This window comes from Myxocyprinus asiaticus, chromosome 38 (assembly GCF_019703515.2).
Source record: "Myxocyprinus asiaticus isolate MX2 ecotype Aquarium Trade chromosome 38, UBuf_Myxa_2, whole genome shotgun sequence".
Taxonomy (NCBI): Eukaryota; Metazoa; Chordata; class Actinopteri; order Cypriniformes; family Catostomidae; genus Myxocyprinus; species Myxocyprinus asiaticus.
This window is the reverse complement of record NC_059381.1, coordinates 10,256,959-10,277,490: the sequence shown is the minus strand read 5'-3', so window position 1 is coordinate 10,277,490 and position 20,532 is coordinate 10,256,959. Positions and strand designations below refer to the sequence as shown.

The window sequence follows — 20,532 nt, the reverse complement described above, 5'->3', positions numbered from 1 at the left end:
AACAGATGCATTAATGGATGGATGGATTAATTGTTACGTGATGGATGGATGGATGGATGTTGTTACAATATAGATGGATGGTTGAAGGATGGATAGATTGATGTTGTTATAGTATAGATGGATGGTTGACAGATGGATGGATTTTGTTACAGTATGGATGGATGGATGTTGTTACAGTATGGATGTATAGATGGATGGATTTTGTTACAGTATGGGTGGATGAACAGATGGGTTGATGGATGGATTTTATTACAGTATGGATGGATGGCTGGATGGATGGATGTTATTACGGTATGGATGTATAGATGGATGGATTTTGTTACAGTATGGATGGATTGGATTGGATGTTGTTACAGTATGGATGTATAGATGGATGGATTTTGTTACTGTATGGGTGGATGAACAGATGGATTAATGGATGGATTTTGTTACGTGATGGATCGATGGATGTTGTTACAGTATGGATGTATGGATTTTGTTACAGTATGGATGGAAGGATGAATTTTGTTATATGATGGATGGATGGATGGATAGATGGATGTTGTTACAGTATAGATGGATGGTAGATAGATGGATGATGTTGTTACAGTATGGGTGGATGGATTTTGTTACACGATGGATGGATGGATAGATGGATGTTGTTACAATATAGATGGATGGTTGACAGATGGATAGATTTAGTTACAGTATGGATGGATGGTTGGATGTTGTTATAGTATGGATGTATAGATGGATGGATTCTGTTACAGTGTGGGTGGATGAACAGATGGATTGATGGATGGATTTTGTTAAATGGTGGATGGATGGATTTTATTACAGTATGGATGGATGGCTGGATGGATGGATGTTATTACAGTATGGATGTATAGATGGATGGATTTTGTTACAGTATGGATGGATTGGAAGGATGTTGTTACAGTATGGATGTATAGATGGATGGATTGTTACAGTATGGATGTATAGATGGATGGATTTTGTTACAGTATGGGTGGATGAACAGATGGATTAATGGATGGATTTTGTTACGTGATGGATGGACGGATGTTGTTACAATATAGATGGATGGTTGATGGATGCATGTATGGATTTTGTTACAGTATGGATTGATAGATGGATGGATGTATAGATGGATGGATTTTGTTACAGCATGGGTAGATGATTAGATGGACGGATCGATGGATTTTGTTACTGTATGGATGAAAGGATGGATTTTGTTACATGATGGATGGATGGATTTTGTTACATGATGGATGGATGGATTTTGTTACAGTATGGGTGGATGAATGGATGGATTGATGGATGGATTTTGTTACATTTTGTTACATTTTGTTAATGGATAGATTGATGTTGTTATAGTATAGATGGATGGTTGATGGATGGATTTTGTTACAGTATGGATGGATGGATGTTACAGTATGGATGTATAGATGGAATGATTTTGTTACAGTATGGGTGGATGAACGGATGGATTGATGGATGGATTTTGTTAAATGATGGATGGATGGATTTCATTACAGTATGGATGGATGGATGTTGTTACAGTATGGATGTATAGATGGATGGTTTATTTTACAGTATGGATAGAAGGACGGATTTTGTTACATGATGGATAGATAGGTGGATTTTGTTACAGTATGGGTGGATGAATGGATGAAAGGATGGCTTGATGGATGGATTTTTTTACATGATGGATGGATAGATAGATGGAGGTTGTTACAGTATATTTGGATGGTTGATGGATGGATTTTGTTACAGTATGGGTGGATGAACAGATGGATTAATGGGTGGATTTTGTTACGTGATGGATGGATGGATGTTGTTACAATATAGATGGATGGTTGATGGATGGATGGATGGATAGACTGGTGTTGTTGTAGTATAGATGGATGGTTGATGGATGGATTTTATTACAGTATGGATGGATGGATGTTGTTACAGTATGGATGTATAGATGGACTGATTTTGTTACAGTATGGGTGGATGAACATATGGATTGGTGTGTGGATTTTGTTAAATGAAGGATGGATGGATTTTATTACAGGATGGATGGATGGATGGATGTTATTACAGTATGGATGTATAGATGGATGAATTTTGTTACAGTATGATTGGATTGGATGGATGTTGTAACAGTGTGGATGTATAAGATGGATGGATTTTGTTACAGTATGGGTGGATGAACAGATGGATTAATGGATGGATTTTGTTACGTGATGGATGGATGGATGTTGTTACAATATAGATGGATGGTTGATGGATGGATTTTGTTACAGGATGTATGTATGTATGGATGGATGGATGGATGTTGTTATAGTATGAATGTATAGATGGATTGTTACTGTTACAGTATGGGTGGATGAATGGATGCATGGATGGATTTTGTTACATGATGGATTGATGCATTTTGTTACAGTAAAAATGGATGGATACATTTAGCTACATGATGGATAGATGGATGAATGGATGTTGTTACAGCATGGATGGATGGTTGGATGGATGTATGGATTGTGTTACAGTATAAATGGATGGATGGATGGGTTTTGTTACAGTATGGATGGATGGATGGATATTGTTACAGTATAGATGGATGGATGAATTTTGTTACATGATGGATGGATGCATGGATAGAAGGATGGATGGAGTTTATTACCATATGTATATATGGATTTATAGATGGATGGATAATAGATGGATGTTACAGGATGGATGGATGGATGGATGGATGCATGGATGGATGCTTAGATGGATGGATGGATTTAGTTACAGATGGATTGATGGATGGATGGATGGGATTTGTTACAGTATGGATGGATGTTGTTACAGTATAGATGGATGGATGCATGGATAGATGGATGGATGGATTTTGTTACAGTATTTATGGATAGATAGATGGATGGATGGATGGATTTTGTCACAGTATGTATGGATGGATTGACAGATGGATGTTTTTGATGGATAGATGGATTTTGTTGCAGGATGGTAAGTATAGATACTATAATCACAGTATGGTTGGATCCTGCATCACCTCCAGATTGTGCGTTATGATATATATATATATATATATATATATATATACAGCATAAAACATTTTCATGCAAATAAATGCTTGTTCCCATCATTTTTCACATATTTTCTCCAATGCTTTGACATTTGGAATTATTAATAATTAGCAATATGTTTGATAATATTGCTCTGTACAGATACAGTAGGCTGTGCACAGTAAATAATGAAGCGTAGCATTATATATTGATGATCTTCTTCAAACATTATGATTATGCTTAATGACTTTGTCTAACATTACACTTCCAGTCTTCCCCGTGAAATGCATGGTATTTCTGCACATCTGCTTGTGTTCCGGTCACTTCCGCTTATTCCCTACCTGACATTTGCGCTGGACCTGCTTCACGAGTGGGTGGAATTAGAGGAGTGGTCGCTCCATATATGGACACACGGGCTTCCTGTCTGGTACCCCCCCCCACACCCTCCCACTACCATAAACACTCTCCTAAAGGCAAGACAACCTTTCTTCCTCATATTAATGAAGAGAGAGAGAAAGAGGAGGGGAGGGATTTGTAAGCGCTTGTGTTTTTTCTGAAACTAGCTGTCACTGGCAAGAGGAGAGACAGCGGCGTCCTCTGTCCTGCATCACCTCCAGATTGTGCGTTAAGATATAAATACTTTCATGCAAAAACAGCCTGTTCCCATCATTTTTTCTTCTCCAATGCTTTGACATTTGGAATGTGCTGTTTTCTTGCAAGCGCTGTTTCCATGCCAGCATGGGAACTGCAGTGTCCAAAAGGAAGAATCTGAGAAATGATGCGATTTCTTCGGTGGCAGCCAAAGTTAGGTGAGTGGCCGCTTTTTACCCTGAACTCCGCATGCAGCCCGTTAGCTCAGCTCTGCATTCGTACGTGTGGATTCACAAGCTCTGCGCGCCCTGAAGTTACAAAACGCGCTCGAGGACGATATTTAATGCGTTCCTGGCTATATGGAAAGGTCAACCGTGATTTTGGTTGAGCAGACCGGTCATTTTGAAGACAAACATTACGATAACAAGTGCTTTTTAACGTTACCACTTTCATCAATAGCACATCAATATTTAGCACCTTGATATTGACAATAAGTAAGGAGAACCACGTCTGCGTCCCGTCTCAGATGCTCCACAAAAAATAAGGTATATAATACATGCGTAGATAAAAAAAAAAAAAAAACATTTACAATCTACCTACATTATTATTTATTGTTTATTTAATGATTGTTAATATATTTAGACATGTTTTAAATATTATTAATTATTACTATTATTATTTTATTATTAATAATGACAGGCCTAATATTATTATAAAAAATAATGTAAATATTAAATTAGCCTAATTTAAAAAAAAAATTGTTTTTGTTCATTTATTATTATAAAAATATATTATTTGTTGTTGTTTTTATTATATTAATAACATTAATCATGAGGATAATAATAGTAATAATAATTATAACAACAAGACATTCATTGTTTATTAATGAATTATTACTATATCTCCTTGAGTGTAAAAAAAACCTGTACCTGTTGTTCTGTTTGGAGTCTCACAGCATGCACAGAGTCTGTTCGAAACAGGACTGTTGCCCCAGACTGTTTTTTAAAATGTGCTGTTATGCTCAATATAATAGAAAACAAAGTTATCATTTGGAAATAGCAGAAAACTCAGCAGCATACACCAGACTCGCAAGGATTGTGCTTTGAAAGTCCTCATAAGGGATTTTGTCCAGGTGAATGAACATTTAAATATTAAACATGTTTATTCATTTCATAACTTTTCTAGCATCTAGGTTTCATATGTGTTTATTTCGTAAACGGACTGAAAAATATGGATAGACCTGAACAGTTTAACAAGCCCGTTATGAGCTTGTGTAGGCTGGAGATGATGGACTTGATCAAGGCATTGACAGTCGTCCTTCACCGCTTGTGTATTCTCAAAAGGCGAGCATGTATGCGACTCAATCTGTCAATCAGCCCTGACTGACGTGTGCTGCCCTTGGTGATCCTGTGTCATGATTACTTATGACCATGACAATGATTTAGACACCATAGAACATATATATCTCGTCTTGACTGTGCGATTAAACTTTTAAACCAACGTGTTATTCTAAAACAGCTTGCTGTTTGGGTAGAAAATGTCCTGGTCTCTGTTTTCACAATTGATTGGTGCTTACATAACTACTGCCCGTCTACAGTAGCTTCCATGTGTGCCACATCTGTCATAATTTATAAGATAGCAAGTGGCTCATCTTATCGTCTAGCTTCTGTTGCCTTTGGGATTCAGATATAGGTTTTGAAGAATGAATAGGTGCATTTGAGCAGATAAACTTTGGCACTGTCATTCTAGTAGATAGAAGTCATCAAAATGACCTTGTCAACTCAATGTCGCTGTAGAGTTGAATGATTCAGGTGCAGATTGAGGTGACGTTTTCATTAATGAAAATGCAATGGCATTCGTTTATTTCTGTATGTTTGCATGTGTGTGCCATAAGAGTGAATTAGAGAAGCTGTTAAGTATGCAGGTCAGGTATAACAGGCTACGCAGCTCTGCATGCAAAGTAGAAATTACCGATCTAACAGGGAATGACAAACAAAATCCAAAGTAGGCACAGCACATTCATGCCATAGACACACTCTCAAAAATTCAGTATTGATTTCAGGGCTGCAACCCCCAATATTAAGATAAGTGGTTGATCATTATGGGGTTTTTGTAAATTTTTAAAGGGATAGTTCACTGAAAAACTTAAATGTGTCATGTTGTTCCAAATTTGTATGATTTTCTTTCCTCCATGAAACACAAAAAGAGATGTTAGGCAGGATGTTAGCCTCAGTCACCATTCACTTTCATTGTATGGATAAAAGATGCAATAAAAGTCAATGGGGACTGAGGCTAACATTCTGCCTAATATCTCCTTTTGTGTTCCATGGAAGAAAGTGAAATGGGTTTGGAACAAAATGAGGGTGTATAAATTATGACAGACAGTTAGGACCCACTTTATATTAGGATGCCTTAACTACTATGTAATTAACCATTTGATACAATGTTCTTATTATGTACATACATGTTGTTGCATTGTAATTACATTTAAAGTACTTGCATTTAATTACATTTGTAGTTACACTCTTAACTTTACCCCTAACCCAACCCTTACCCCAAAACTTAACTCTAACCCCTAATCCTAACCCTAACCCTACCCGTACCTCAACCTCAGTAGCAGCAAATGTGGGAATTCTGACTGATTAATGGGAATGACTAATTAATTAATAAGAAGCACTGTAGGAGTCTGTCACTGTATCAAAATAAACAAAGTTGCTTCCGGGAAGTAGTCATGCACTCTACCTACAATACTTCTCATCTCTTAGATTCTTGAATTGTTCTCAGCTACTCCACAATCCTTCCCATATTGTACATATTTATACATGTGTAGTGTTTGTTCTTGTTAACCCTTCAAAGAGAGGAAGAAAGCATAGTTCTGTGGGAGCTTTGTAGCTTTGTTGTTTAAATATTGGTGCTGGTAACTGAAAGCAGGATAGAAACCCTCAAAGGTGACTATTTGAACTTGCACCACCTTTTAGTAAGGCACTCCAAGGGACTGTCCATTACAGGATTAGTTCATCCAAAAAAAAAAAAAAAAATCATTATTTACCTACTCTCATGTTGTTCCAGCCCCTTATGCTGCTATTGAATGCCTATATGACCACCTGATCAAGCTCCAAAAAGGACGAAAAACACCATAAAAGCACCAAAAAGTTCACATTCCATCTGAAATTCAAGCTAGAAGTGTTATTGAACGTTAAGTATGGGCATGTGTGAGAACCAGCATCCGGGTGAAACGTCCACAGAGTAGCGCAAAAAGCGAGTAATATTTGTAGTTGAAAATTATGTTATATATTCAACAGGAATGCATATTTTATTAACTCTACCCCCAAACCAAACCCCAACCCTTAACGTCAGTGGAGTAAAAATGTAATTTTTGAGGGAAAATGCAACTTGCAAATTGCGCTGACCTTTGTTAATGTGAACGTGATTACTTCTTGGTTCTCATGGGGCCAGAACACGTATCGTGAAGCAACATGTCGATTTCCTGTGTGATCACATTGCAACTTTTGTGTTCCACAGAAAATATAACAGCATGCAGGTGTGGAACAATATGAGTAAGTAATGACTTTGCATTTTTTGAGTGAACTATTCCCTTAATGTGGCAAAGTTGTGTGAAAGTCATGGATATCAATTTCTATTGGTCTCAGTTGTGTGCTAACAGGTAAAGATTCTGTTCTTCTTAGAATTGCTTCACATGGGTTATACAATGAGTTGTTTCTCATGGCCTGTTGTTTTATTTTGTCTGAGTCATTTTTTGGATTTGAGGCTCTCGGGGGCAGTGGGTCAGCATGGAGGGCCTGGTCTGAAAAGCATTTGTATGCTAATCATGAAGGATCTGCAGAGTTCCACTTGATGCTTATCCACTCAGATTTATGAGCTGAGAGGCTGAGTCACCAGCTATGCTTCTATCACACAGGTTCATCACTCAAACCTTTAGTATTTTGGTTAAGGTTTAACTTTGATTGGCTTTGTTAATTCCTGTAGTTCAGCTGGTAGAGAGTGGCACCACATTGCATAAACTTGTGTAAGTATTTTTATCTTGTTATCCAGTAAAAATATCTAAAGATATTTAAAACAAGATACATTTACTTGAAAAGTAAAAGTGCACTGGATATTTATATAATAAAAAATAAATAAATAAACAGTATGTTGAATTAGCCAAGTTTATTTTCCTTGCAACAGTGACTAAAATTTTTTTCTTTTTCAAGCATAAATCTAACAATTTATTGAGGTCTATTAATACAATAACAACAAGAAAAAACATTTTGCCAGTGGTGTGAAAAAAAAAAAAACTTAATCTAGATATATTCTCTGAATTCAAGTCTTAATATCTTACATTGTTTTCTAATTTATCTTGTTTTATGGATGTATAGATAATTTTACAGGAAAGTAAGACAAAAATACAGATTGTTATTTGCAGTATAGCAATGTCAGTTTCACAGGTTTGATTCCCAGTGAACACACGGGCAACTAATAAGTAGTATACCTTGAATATACAATTGTGCTCAAAAGTTTGCATACCCCTGGAGAATTGGTAATATATGTACCATTTTTAAAGAAAATTTGAGTGAGCAGGCAAAACACATTTATTTCTTGTGGGATTCATATTCAACTGTAGGTTATAACAGAATGGCACAATCATTAACAAAACATGGCAACAAAGAAAAAAATGAAATGACCCCTGTTCAAAAGTCTGCATACCCTAAGTTCTTAATATTGTGTATTGCCCCCTTTAGCATCAATGACAGCGTGCAGTCTTTTGTAATAGTTGTCTATGAGGCCCCAAATTCTTGCAGGTGGTATAGCTGCCCATTCGTCTTGGCAGAATGCCTCCAGGTCATGCAAAGTCTTTGGTCGTCTTGCATGAACCGCACGTTTGAGATCTCCCCAGAGTGGCTCAATGATATTAAGGTCAGCAGACTGTAATGGCCACTCCAGAACCTTCAACTTCTTCTGCTGTATCCACTGGAGTGTCAACTTGGCCTTGTGCTTAGGGTCATTGTCATGCTGGAAAGTCCAAGAGCGTCCCATGCGCAGCTTTCGTGCAGAAGAATGCAAATTGTCTGCCAGTATTTTCAGATGACATACTGCATTCATCTTGCCATCAATTTTCACAAGATTCCCCGTGCCTTGAGAGCTCACACACCCCCAAAACATCAGTGAGCCACCACCATGCTTCACAGTGGGGATGGTATTCTTTTCACTATAGGCCTTGTTGATGCCTCTCCAAACATAGCACTTATGGTTGTGACCATAAAGCTCTATTTTGGTCTCGTCACTCCAAATTACAGTGTGCCAGAAGCTGTGAGGTGTGTCAAGGTGTTGTCGGGCATACTGTAACCGGGCTTTTAAAGGCTTCTTTCTGGCAACTTGACCATGCAGCTCATTTTTGTTCAAGTATCGTCGTATTGTGCACCTTGAAACAACCACACCATCTTTTTCCAGAGCAGCCTGTATTTCTCATGAGGTTACCTGTGAGGTTTTCTTTGTTTCCTGAATAATTCTTCTGGCAGTTGTGGCTGAAATATTTCTTGGTCTACCTGACCTTGGCTTGGTATCAAGAGATCCCCGAATTTTCCACTTCTTAATAAGTGATTGAACAGTACTGACTGGCATTTTCAAGGCTTTGGATATCTTTTTATATCCTTTTCCATCTTTATAAAGTTCCATTACCTTGTTACGCAGGTCTTTTGACAGTTCTTTTCTGCTTCCCATGGCTCAGTATCTAACCTGCTCAGTGCATCCATGTGAGAGCTAACAACCTCATTGACTGTTTATACACAAACACTAATTGCAATTTAAAAAGCCACAGGTGTGGGAAATTAACCTTTAATTGCCATTTAAACCTGTGTGTGTCACCTTGTGTGTCTGTAACAAGGCCAAACATTCAAGGGTATGTAAACTTTTGATCAGGGAAATTTGGGAGATTTCTGTTATCAATTATCATTATGATTTAAAAAGGAGCCAAACAACTATGTTATAATAAATGCCTTCATATGATCACTATCCTTAAATAAATATCCTAAATAGTAATATTTTCAAAATCAATGCCAAAATTTCACAATTTCTGCCAGGGTATGCAAACTTTTGAGCACAACTGTACTTCATGTTGGTTTAAAGTGTCTGCCAAATGCATAAATGTAAATGATGCAGCTATTTTAATTATTACATTTTCACATTTGCTTGGAAAAACATCATGCAGAAATCCATTTGTCATTCATTTGTTATACTCAAGTTTGTTCGGGCAGCCTGCAGGTTCTAACATCAAGATGAAAAATAGGTGCAGCAGGATTAGAGGGAGATGCTATTTGGGGAAAATAAGTCAGATGTATCTCGTGCTGACTTCAGATGCACCTGGGAAGCTTCTATTTCCGAGTTAGGCATGCGTTATTCCGATTTATCATGCATTCAAGTCTGAAACTGTTTACAAAATAGCCAAACCAGAACATACTGTAATAAACAATGAGAGACGGCAAAAGCTCTTTTTTCCTTTTTGTAACAGTGGATGGATATGCATGTTAATTCACCTACATCACTTTTACACAATGCATATGATTTATTTTTGCATGGTATTTAACACAGATAGAAGATCGCATTAAAGTAACTGCCAATGGGAACACTTAGCAATGGCTGAGCATTCAATCAGTGAGATGTTATGTTATTATGAGGTTGTGCCCCAAGTGGTCGAAACTGGAAGTGCTGTTGAATGTATTCGCAAATGTGATCTCTAGTCTCTGGGTGAAATGTCCACAGAGTGGTGCCAATACAAGTTTTATTTTTAATTGTAAATTATGTAATACAGTCAACAGGAATGCATGTTTGATTAACCAAAACCCCTGCCCTATTTCCTGTGCGATCATGTTCCAGTGTGATGTGAAAACTTATGTCAACCTCTGTAAAGTCATTAACAGGCAGACTTTGAGTTTTTGTTTTCTGGCTGCCATAAAGAGCTGGGACTTCTTAGAGTGAATAAAATATATTCTATTTTCAAAATAGAGAAATGGGTTAGTTTAACCTCTGTGACAGCCTTGAGATGACTGCTGTCAGTTTTAGCTGTCTAAGATCAGTGCAGCGTAATCTCTTAACTTGACACTTAAAACAGACAGAGAAACTCATTGACCTGTTATGCAGGACCTTTTAAAGATTTGTCGCGGACATTCTCTCATGCCTGCCGTATCTGAAGAGACTTCTTTTGTGTAAGCCGAGATATTAAGTGGGAGGCTCTTTTGAGTGTGTTTTTGTTCAACACTCTGTAGGCTGATGAGATGTGACTCATTGATCTTTGAACATGGATAAGTCTGCCGAATACTGCCATTTCACAAGTTCTCAAAGAGTTTCGTTGCAAGAGTCTAGAGCCCTACTTTGCGTCCATTCTAGAAATAGCTTGTACAATCATATAAAATACCAAAAAAGAAAGCCTATGAAGATTTTTACATATAGCTTGTTTATTTATAAATTATTTCTTTTTCCTTAAACCAGCCTAGGTCAGCTATTACTAGACTATTTTGCAGGTTACGGTTATAATGTATGTTTTGGCATGTTCATACTGGTTTTTGCAGGTCACTCAACATGGCTACACTGGTTAATTTGGTCTTCTTGACACATTACCCAGCTTAATCAGATTGTGCCAGTAAAAGACCAGCATTGCCCATTCAAAAGTAGTTAAAACCTTCTTGAAAATTAAGCTGATCTAATATGCTCTAAGATTTTTATTTTCAGCAAGTAGATTAGGATTTATTACATTTTACCAAATACTACTTTTCAGTGTAAATGGTGCTTTCCTGTACAATATTGCCAGAGTGTTGTTGGTGGCTGTGTTTTGGGGGGTTTTGCTAGGTGGTTGCTTAAAGGAATATTCCGGGTTCAATACAAGTTAAGGTGAATTGACAGCATTTGTGGCATAAAGTTGATTACTACAAAAAAATTTTTTAACTCATGCCTCATTTTCTTTAAAATAGCAAAAAGCGAGGTTCAGTGAGGCACTTACAATGGAAGTGAATGGGGCCAATGTTTGGAGGGTTTAAAGGCAGAAATGTGAAGCTTATAATTTTATAAAAGCTCTTACATTAATTCTTCTGTTAAAACTCATGTATTATTTGAGCTGTAAAGTTGTTTAAATCACCTTTTGTAAAGTCATTTTTGGGTTTTAGCGTTTGTTGAAAAGGTTAGTAAGCGATTTTACTAAACTAAAATCATGTTAACACATACTGTTTATGTCTTGTGGCTACACTTTTGAAATAGTGAGTATTTTAACGTTTACGGATTGGCCCCATTCACTTCTATTGTAAGTTTCTCACTGTAACCCAGATGTTTGCTTTTTTTAAAGAAAAGGATAGGCAAGTCAAAATTATTTTTTGTGGTTATCAGTATTATGCCACAAATGCCGTCTATTGAGCTTAAATTGTATTGAACCCAGAATATTCCTTAAATGGCCCAAAATAAAAAGAGCGCACTTCTAAATCGCTGTGATATTCTGGACCCTAAAAATGGCTCGGGGTCCCGACTTCAATGTAAGTCTATGGGATTTATTTACCAGTTTTATTGAAAATCATAAGTCTGATTGCTTAGAAAAGTAACAGCACATCTCCTCTCAACAAATCCACACAATTTGAAGTATGAGAAAGCACAAGCGGTGCCCAAAGAGTTGTGCATCTAAGCAAGAAGAGCAAATCCTTATCCTATATAACACCCCCCAGTTTGAGAAATGGTTTAATTTTTATTCTTAGAGTTCTAACAGTATTACTGTAATTGTAAACCAATTTGAGGAGACTCCACTTATTATACACTTGAAGCAGTCAGTGCGTGGTACAGTACATCTCCCCCTTCACTTCCTGCTCTATTTATTATCTGGTGGCAGAGATAAGGGCATGTCCTGTAATTAGTCTGACCGTGTGAGATAATGCAGATCTCAGGATGACTCCGACACTCTGCTATTACGCTTTTGACATTGTTGTCTCTGCTGTTATGCGCGCGCGCGCAAGAGAGAGAAGATGGGTAGAGCGAGGGTTTCAAACATCATTCAGCTAAGCTCTGAAGATTTTGAGGGAGGAGGGTGACATTTTAATCTGTGGTCTGTGCAGACCCATATGCTTTGCAAATATGCCCTACTAGAACATGACATTCTAGTAGGGGTTCTGGAATCTAAGTTGGGGTTCTGGAATCTTTTAAAACAGTGATAATTTTGCAGTCCATTTGGTGACGCTAGTGGCACAGAAATTAGACATTTCAACTTTGATTATTAGTAGGGATGTTAATTAATTAAAAAAGTGTAACTAATTAATCGCAGTAATTAATCATGGTTAATGTTACATTAAAACGGGCGGCACGGTGGCTCATTGGTTAGCATTGTCAGTGGCTCAGTGGTTAGCATTGTCATCTCACAGCAAGAAGGTCCTGGGTTTGAGTCCTGGCTCAACTGGGCCTTTCTGTGTGGAGTTTGCATGTTCTCCCTGTGGTTGCATGGGTTTCCTCCAGGAGCTCTGGTTTCCCCCACAAGTCCAAAAACATTGAACTGGAGACTCTAAATTGCCCCGTAGTTGTGAGTGAGAGTCTCTGCTGTAAAACGTGCTAAGTCAAATATGCAGATCACGGATGGTCTGCTGTGGCGACTCATAATGGGAGCAGCCGAAAGAAGAAGAGTGTTACATGAAAACAATAAAATATAATCATAAATATATTTACTTTATACTTTGTTGGTTAGTCATAATTTATTTTAATTATTTAAATATGTTAAAATGTTCAGTTTTTTGCAGATAGACTTAATTAGACACATTTTGAATGGCATAAATCTTTGATGCAAGTATATACTGACGTGCCATAAAATCAGTGGACATGCTGTAGTTAAAAGTTGGACACTGGGTTTTCCAGTGGACTTTAATAATAAGGATCAAATGGTCAGATTAAGTTCATATCGATCTTTATTGGGAAGATAAACTTAAGTGTACATTGCCAGTGCATTAAGACACTATACATACAGATATAAACCTAACTGAATTCTGAAGTTAGCTGAAGTTTAAAAACTATTATATTCTCTTGCTGCTAAGTCTCCATCACGCACAAGCTGGGTCTCTCGCACGCAGTTTCGCTTTTGACACTGGTTCAGATGACAGTGAGTGAGCGTTTTCAGGCAATGTGAAGAGACAACGCAGCTTGCCTCAATCTTTCCCACACCTGGCTCACCACTTGCAGGTGAGGTCTCCATTCTCCATACTGTAAATCCGCTCCCATGTTCATTATGTTAATTATTATCGGGACATGCATTGCACGTAATAAAAATGGGTGCACTGCTCCACAAAATCAGTTTCTGTGCTAGGATGTGTAGTTGAGTCAAGTGTGTACCTCCTGGATATTTATATATGCCAATTTTAGCCACAGGCTAAACGCCAATTAACATGTTACATTTTCCAGCCCTAATTATAAGATATTTTGTTTTTTATTTACAATCCTTTTATCCCATTTTCTGAAACTGCCCTTCTGATAATGTTTGTGAAAGGGAGCTAAACCAAGCAAACCACATTTTGTATGTAAACTTTGAGAGTGGTTTTAAATGTGTGAATTTCTGAAAGTGTGCTTTATGTATGAATGCCTACTGTGTGTGTTAGTGTGTGAGAGTGTTTGAGTATAGTGTCATGGATTCTGCACCCTCCTACTTTGCCCAAGCTTTTATCAGCTGCTTCTGTTGAGCAGAAAGAGAGAGAAAGAGGCCTAAACCCTTTGCATAAACTGACATATTTGCATAAAATGGTCATTCAAAATTAACAGGAAATTATAAAAAGAGTGATATAGTGGACTAGATGTAATAAATTTGCATTATGATCAAATAAGCTTCAACAATATAAAAATTTTTATAAGTCATTTTAAAGTAATTATCTTAGGACGGAAGTACCTGTCAATGTGATGCATTTTCATCATTTATTACTGTAAGAATTACACCTGAACTTAGTCTTATAAAGAAATGACTGGCTGCTAGACTGGTTACCAACAAAAGCCTTCATCAGCCAACTAACAAAGGACAATGCATCTATGTGAACTTTTGCAGTTAATCCAGGATGGACTTCAAAAACATTAGTAATTCATTTTAGAGCTCATACAAAATCTTTGTTTCAACACTGGCCCTTAACACTTACTTAGTTTAATCATTTTAAACTATGACTTGCACTGCACACAAATAACTAATATTGGCATTATATTCATGTTGTTTAGCCAGAGGGGAACTGGCCCCCACAGTGAGTCTGGTTTCTCCCAAGATTATTTTTCTTTATTAACAAACATTTGATGGAATTTTGAGTTCCTTGCCACAGTCGTCTTTGGCTTGCTCACTGGGGTTCTAAATACAATTATTATTTAAATATTTATTTTTATACACAATTTACAATCATATTTAATCAAACTACACAATGATCACTGTGTTACATTTTCTGTTAATGCATGATTTCCTGTAAAGCTGCTTTGAAATGATGTGTGTTGTGAAAAGCACTATACAAATAAAAATAACTTGACTTGACTAGGTTGCATTAAGATCTCTGTGGGCGAATTTCTCAAAACCTGTCAAGAACATGTCTGGGTCATATTTAACCCCCACATTTTTTTTTTTTTTTTTTTTTTTCTTTGCAGGTATGTGATATGTGTGGTATGTGACCAGGACAAGTTTTTGGTAAATTCATCCTTGTCCTTTTTTATTAGGTTAGTTTATAATGGTAATTTGTTTTAAATGGTGTTTACCCAACTGGATAAAAATCAGAAGTGTTCCTGTATCTTCTCTGACCATATTTGACATGCTTTCATATTTCATGTTCCTCTCACCTCTCTTCCACATCTTTATCAGTCACATGTCTGAGAGCATGCTGTCTTCGCTTTAGTCCTTCATCTTTACTGTGAACATCTCTCTCTCTTTATCCCCCCTCCCGTCTCAATTTTTTTCTCAAATTGTTTCTTTCTTCCTTTGCTGCTTCTTCCCCTCTCTCTATCTCTGATATTTTATTTAAATAATAATTCCCCCTCTAGCTGATGTTAGTCAAAGCTCAGTAGAACTAACAGAAAAAGAAAACAGTGTTACATTTTAGTGCATCTGATTGGATAGATAATAACTTGTTACTTACAGTCCCACCAGCCGTAAGGAGCGAGCGAAAGAGAGACAGAATTACTGTATGCTCTGTTTCAGAACTTTGTGACTTGGCTCTGAGGCATTATTGGCACACTAAAGACATGAAGGTCTGATATGTTGTTGACCAATATTATTATTATTATTAATATAAACTTTCCTCAAGAAACTCAAGATCTTCCCAAAGCAATGCAACAAAGCAAATAATGCATAAGTTAAAACAAAAATCCAATGAAAATAAACACTTCTTGCAGAAAATATTTAAAATTATGGAAACACTTCTTGCAGAAAATAATTATTAAATACATTTCTAAACACTTTTTGCAAAAACAAATATGACCGAATTAATGCGGTACACATCTTTTGGCTTTCATATTATTCATTTGCGTGCTTCATTTGAGGAGGTAAAACAAATTGCTTGCATTACGAGTGATTATTGTAGTGCGACACAGTTTGCGGATTGTATTGTTCTGTGTTGGTTTTTGTGAACCCACACCACAGATATCGCACCTGTTTTGTTTTTTTCTCCCCAATTTGGCATGCCAAATACCAAATGTGCTCTAAGTCCTCATGGTGGTGTAGTGACTTGCATCAATCTGGGTGGCGGAGGACGAATCTTAGTTGACTCCGCATCTGAGATAGTCAATCCGTGCATCTTATCATGTGGCTTGTTGAACGCATTACCGCGGAGACCTAGCGCATGTGGAGGCTTCACGCTGTTCTCCGCGGCATCCACGCACAACTCACCACGTGCCCCACCGAGAGCGAGAACCACATTATAGCGACCACGAGGAGGTTAACCCAACGTGACTCTACCCACCCTAGCAACCAGGCCAATTGGTTGCTTAGGAAGCCTGACTGGAATCACTCAGTACGCCCTGGATTCGAACTTGCGACTCCAGGTGTGGAAGTCAGCGTCTTTACTTGCTGAGCTACCCAGGCCCCCCTTGCACCTGTTTTAATAACAAACTTCTCTTCTCATCTGTGGAGATGTTCTTTCAGGGTTTTTCCAGGGTCAAAAATGATTGAGATGCGCAAGTGATCCAACTCTGCGCTCTCCTGCAAATTTCGGGAAGCTGCCAGACTCCCAGTTGAGAGAAAGGTTTGATCCGGTTAAAATTTACCACCAAACTATTAAGTTTCCCATGCAAAGTGCTATTTGTTTGGCATGGAGTGTTGCTGCCGAGAGCTTTCCAATTGGACACTTATGAGGTTCCATGATGGCTATAGCTGCCTTAGAAGCAGGGTCATGGCAACCATTATACACTGATCAGCCACAACATAAAAACCACTTGCCTAATATTGTGTAGGTCCCCCTCATGCTGCCAAAACAGCACCAACCCCCATCTCAGAATAGCATTCTGAGTTACCATAGACTTTGTCAGTTCAAACCAGTCTGGCCATTCTCTGTTGAACTCTCTCATCAACAAGGCATTGCTCTCCACAGAACTGCCGCTCACTGGATGTTTTTTGTTTTTGGCACCATTCTGAGTAAATTCTAGAGACTGATGTGTGTGAAAATTCCAGGAGATCAGCAGTTACAGAAATATTCAAACCAGCCCATCTGGCACCAACAGTCATGCCAGGGTCCAAATCACCGAGATGGTTGATGTGAACATTAACTGAAGCTCCTGACCCATATCTGCATGATTTTATACATTGCACTGCTGCCACACGATTAGATAATCACATGGATGATTGTTGGTGCCAGACAGGCTGGTTTGAGTATTGATGCCATTATTGATTGAGTACATAAACAATCAGTGTTCAAAACAATGTAACTTACCCCGATTCACTACGGTAAGCCTATAAAAATGATTTGTATTTTGAGCTGTCGGGTTCGATTTGATGTGAAATCGTTTATCCTAGCGTCATTACGTCATATCTGTGCACACAGGAAAGAAGTGCCGCCTGTCTCTAGGAATGCACCGATACCACTTTTTCTCTTCCGATCCGATTCCGATATCGGAAATCTCAGTATCTGCCGATACCGATCCGATACCAGTGTTGTTTTTTTGTATAATCAGTTTAGAATATCTTTACATTATTGTGTGGAAGTAATTGGGTATGCTCTTTAATATGTAAAGAAACACAAACCTCTAACTACACATTATTTCAATATAAATGTATAGCTTATTAAGAAAAACTTTATTGTTAACTAGTATACTGGATAATGTAGAAGCAAAATTAACAGTAATTCCAGTATAAGTCATCAGTAGATCTGGACTTTAAAGGATTCAAATCTCTTTTTTGTTCAAGTTATAAGATATCAGCTCACTTTTCATTCACACAGTTATTTTTTGGAACCCATTCAACTTAAATATTATTATAATTTATAAACAAATGATAATAATAATATATTATAATAGTTATATATAGTAATATATCTCAATCGTGCACCTTTTGTCACGGATCCACTGGTCTGTCTCTCTCTCTCTCTCTCTCTCTCTCTCTCTCTCTCTTTCTTCCTCAATGCCGTCAGCGCTCACTCTCCCCTGAGTTCTGATTACACGCATATGCATATCAGTGGCTAATCAAGGACTGCATATATACCCCGCTTTCTCACACACTCTTTGTCTGTTCTCATCGATAGTATCTCTAAGATTCCAGATCTTTCTACTATGTCATACATACCTGTGTCTTCATTATTGCCTGCAAGTATCATAAGACTGTTGTGAGTTATCTGTTCATTGTGTCTATACCCTGTCTGGATATTACTCACCTGCTGATTGCCACTCTGCTTAACTGGATTTACTCACAATGTTTATATCACTGTTTCAATCATCTGTTCAATAAACCCTGCTACTGAGTTCATATCTCTGCCTCTGTGAGTCACCTTTAACTTTAAAACCCTCACGCTTTTATTTTGACATTCTGAACTCTCCAGGAAGTCCAGTATGTGTCTGTTTGTAGGAAAGTTCACAATAGTTTAATTCACTTCTTATTCAAATACTGGTAAAAACAAAAAAACAAAAGCACCTCCAGTGCCATTCTAAATGCATATAAGTGAACTGAACTATTGAGCATCTACATCTGAGATGTTGTTTGTGAGTAGCGCTCAAATATTGCGCACTGCGTGAAGGCTAAAAATAGACGCACTTGTGTCAACAGAGCAGCATCATTCACTAACGCGCTGGAGCTGTACGTGCATTTTCTATATTTACTTATTAAACACAGCCTTTTGTGATTCACAGAGCTATCGCACGTCTTCAAGTGGCTTTGAATAAAATGTACGAGTCATATGAACTACATTAATTGTGTTTTAATGGTATTTTATGTCATTTGAGCTTGACAGTAATGAACATAACTAACACACAGTATCGGATTTGGATCAGGCTCGTTGGACCAATACCCGATCCGTTTAAAAACGTCAGTATCGGAGCCGATACCAATCCAGGTATCGGATCGGTGCATCCATACCTGTCTCATGTTCCGGCAGGAGAACTACGCTGTTCGGCTCAGTTCAGTAACACTCACACAGTTCAGGACAGCATCGTTGCAGTCTAAATGGATGTTTATCTGTTAGCCGTTTGGCAAAGTTGTTTACCTGCTATAATGCTTGTATATGTTGTCTGGTAGGCTTGTTGAAGCTTGTATTGCTTGTCATGCTTTTTTTGCGATCGCAATTGCAGTGAAGTTATTGTGATATGTTTAATATGGATGACTTCTGAAATTGACTTTTGTAACTGTTATATTGCATATTTAAGCATATTATTTGTACGTTTAATAAAGTATATTTTATCCCCATCATTACTGAATCCTCTTTATGTTTAAGATTTTCGGTTTTATTGTGTGCATTGCATAGACATTCTATTGTAGTAACTGAGGCTGGACAGTATATAGTGTAAAAATAATAAAGTCTTCTATTGAACTTGTATCAGCCATATCTAGAGTTTAATCTCTTTAATTGAAAATTGTAGTACAATTCAATCATTTAGTAGATAAAACACTTGAATAATCATATTAAGATATACTGGTGGTGGCTGTGGAGAGTCCCCTGTTCTCTATTAAAAAGTGCTTTGAGTGTAGTGTCAGAAAAGCGATTTATGTGTACAATTCATTCAAATATGTAAATAAGAGTGTTGTTTATCTTTATCAAAGCAAGTAATATTTCTGTTTCAAATGTTTAATCGTAAAACATATCAACATGAAAACAGCACGTATGACTCTGGCTTCAGTCATGATCGCACATAGGCAATGTCCAGGTGGTTCAAATTGGGAGATTCGTCCACCCGAGGAGCAGTGCCAGAACACGACTAACGTAATGTATTCTGCAAATTGCTTGCAATTTTAAGTTTCAACCACAATGTCGCTAGAGAGCACAAAGTTACGTAATGCAGCTTTAAGCTTAGTCGACAGCATTTGTAGCATAATGCTGATTACCATTTAAAAAATCTGACTCGTCATTTATAATAATAATAAAAAAAGCAAAAATCGCGGTTACAGTATAAAGCACTTACAATGGAAGTGAATGGGGTGAGTCCATAAACATTCAAATACACACTGTTTTAGAAGTATAGCAACAAGACAAACATTATCTGTTAACTTGATTTTAGTGTGATTGATTGAAAGGTTTTTACCTTTACGATGCGTTACATTGTCATGGGAATGAAGTTGTAATATTGGATATATTTTACACAGATAAGGTTAATAAGAGATTTTATCACACTAAAATCACATTAACATGTATAATGTTTTATGGCTATTCTTTTAAAACAGCGTGTGTTTGAATGTTTTTGGACTAGCCCCATTCAATTCCATTTCTGCCAAGAGCCTTACTGTAACCGATTTTTCTTCTTT

The 20,532-nt window shown here is 37.3% G+C and overlaps 1 protein-coding gene across 1 annotated transcript in view; it reads left to right on the top strand.

The window, feature by feature from the left end:
• Nucleotides 1-3,613: 3,613 nt before the first annotated feature.
• Nucleotides 3,614-20,532, top strand: part of nsmfa (NMDA receptor synaptonuclear signaling and neuronal migration factor a) — a 74,504-nt gene continuing 57,585 nt past the window's right edge. Inside the window, exon 1 of the mRNA XM_051677370.1 lies at nt 3,614-3,847. Coding sequence (XP_051533330.1) covers nt 3,777-3,847 — 71 coding nt within the window. The 5' untranslated portion in view covers nt 3,614-3,776. The remainder of the gene's footprint in view (nt 3,848-20,532) is intronic.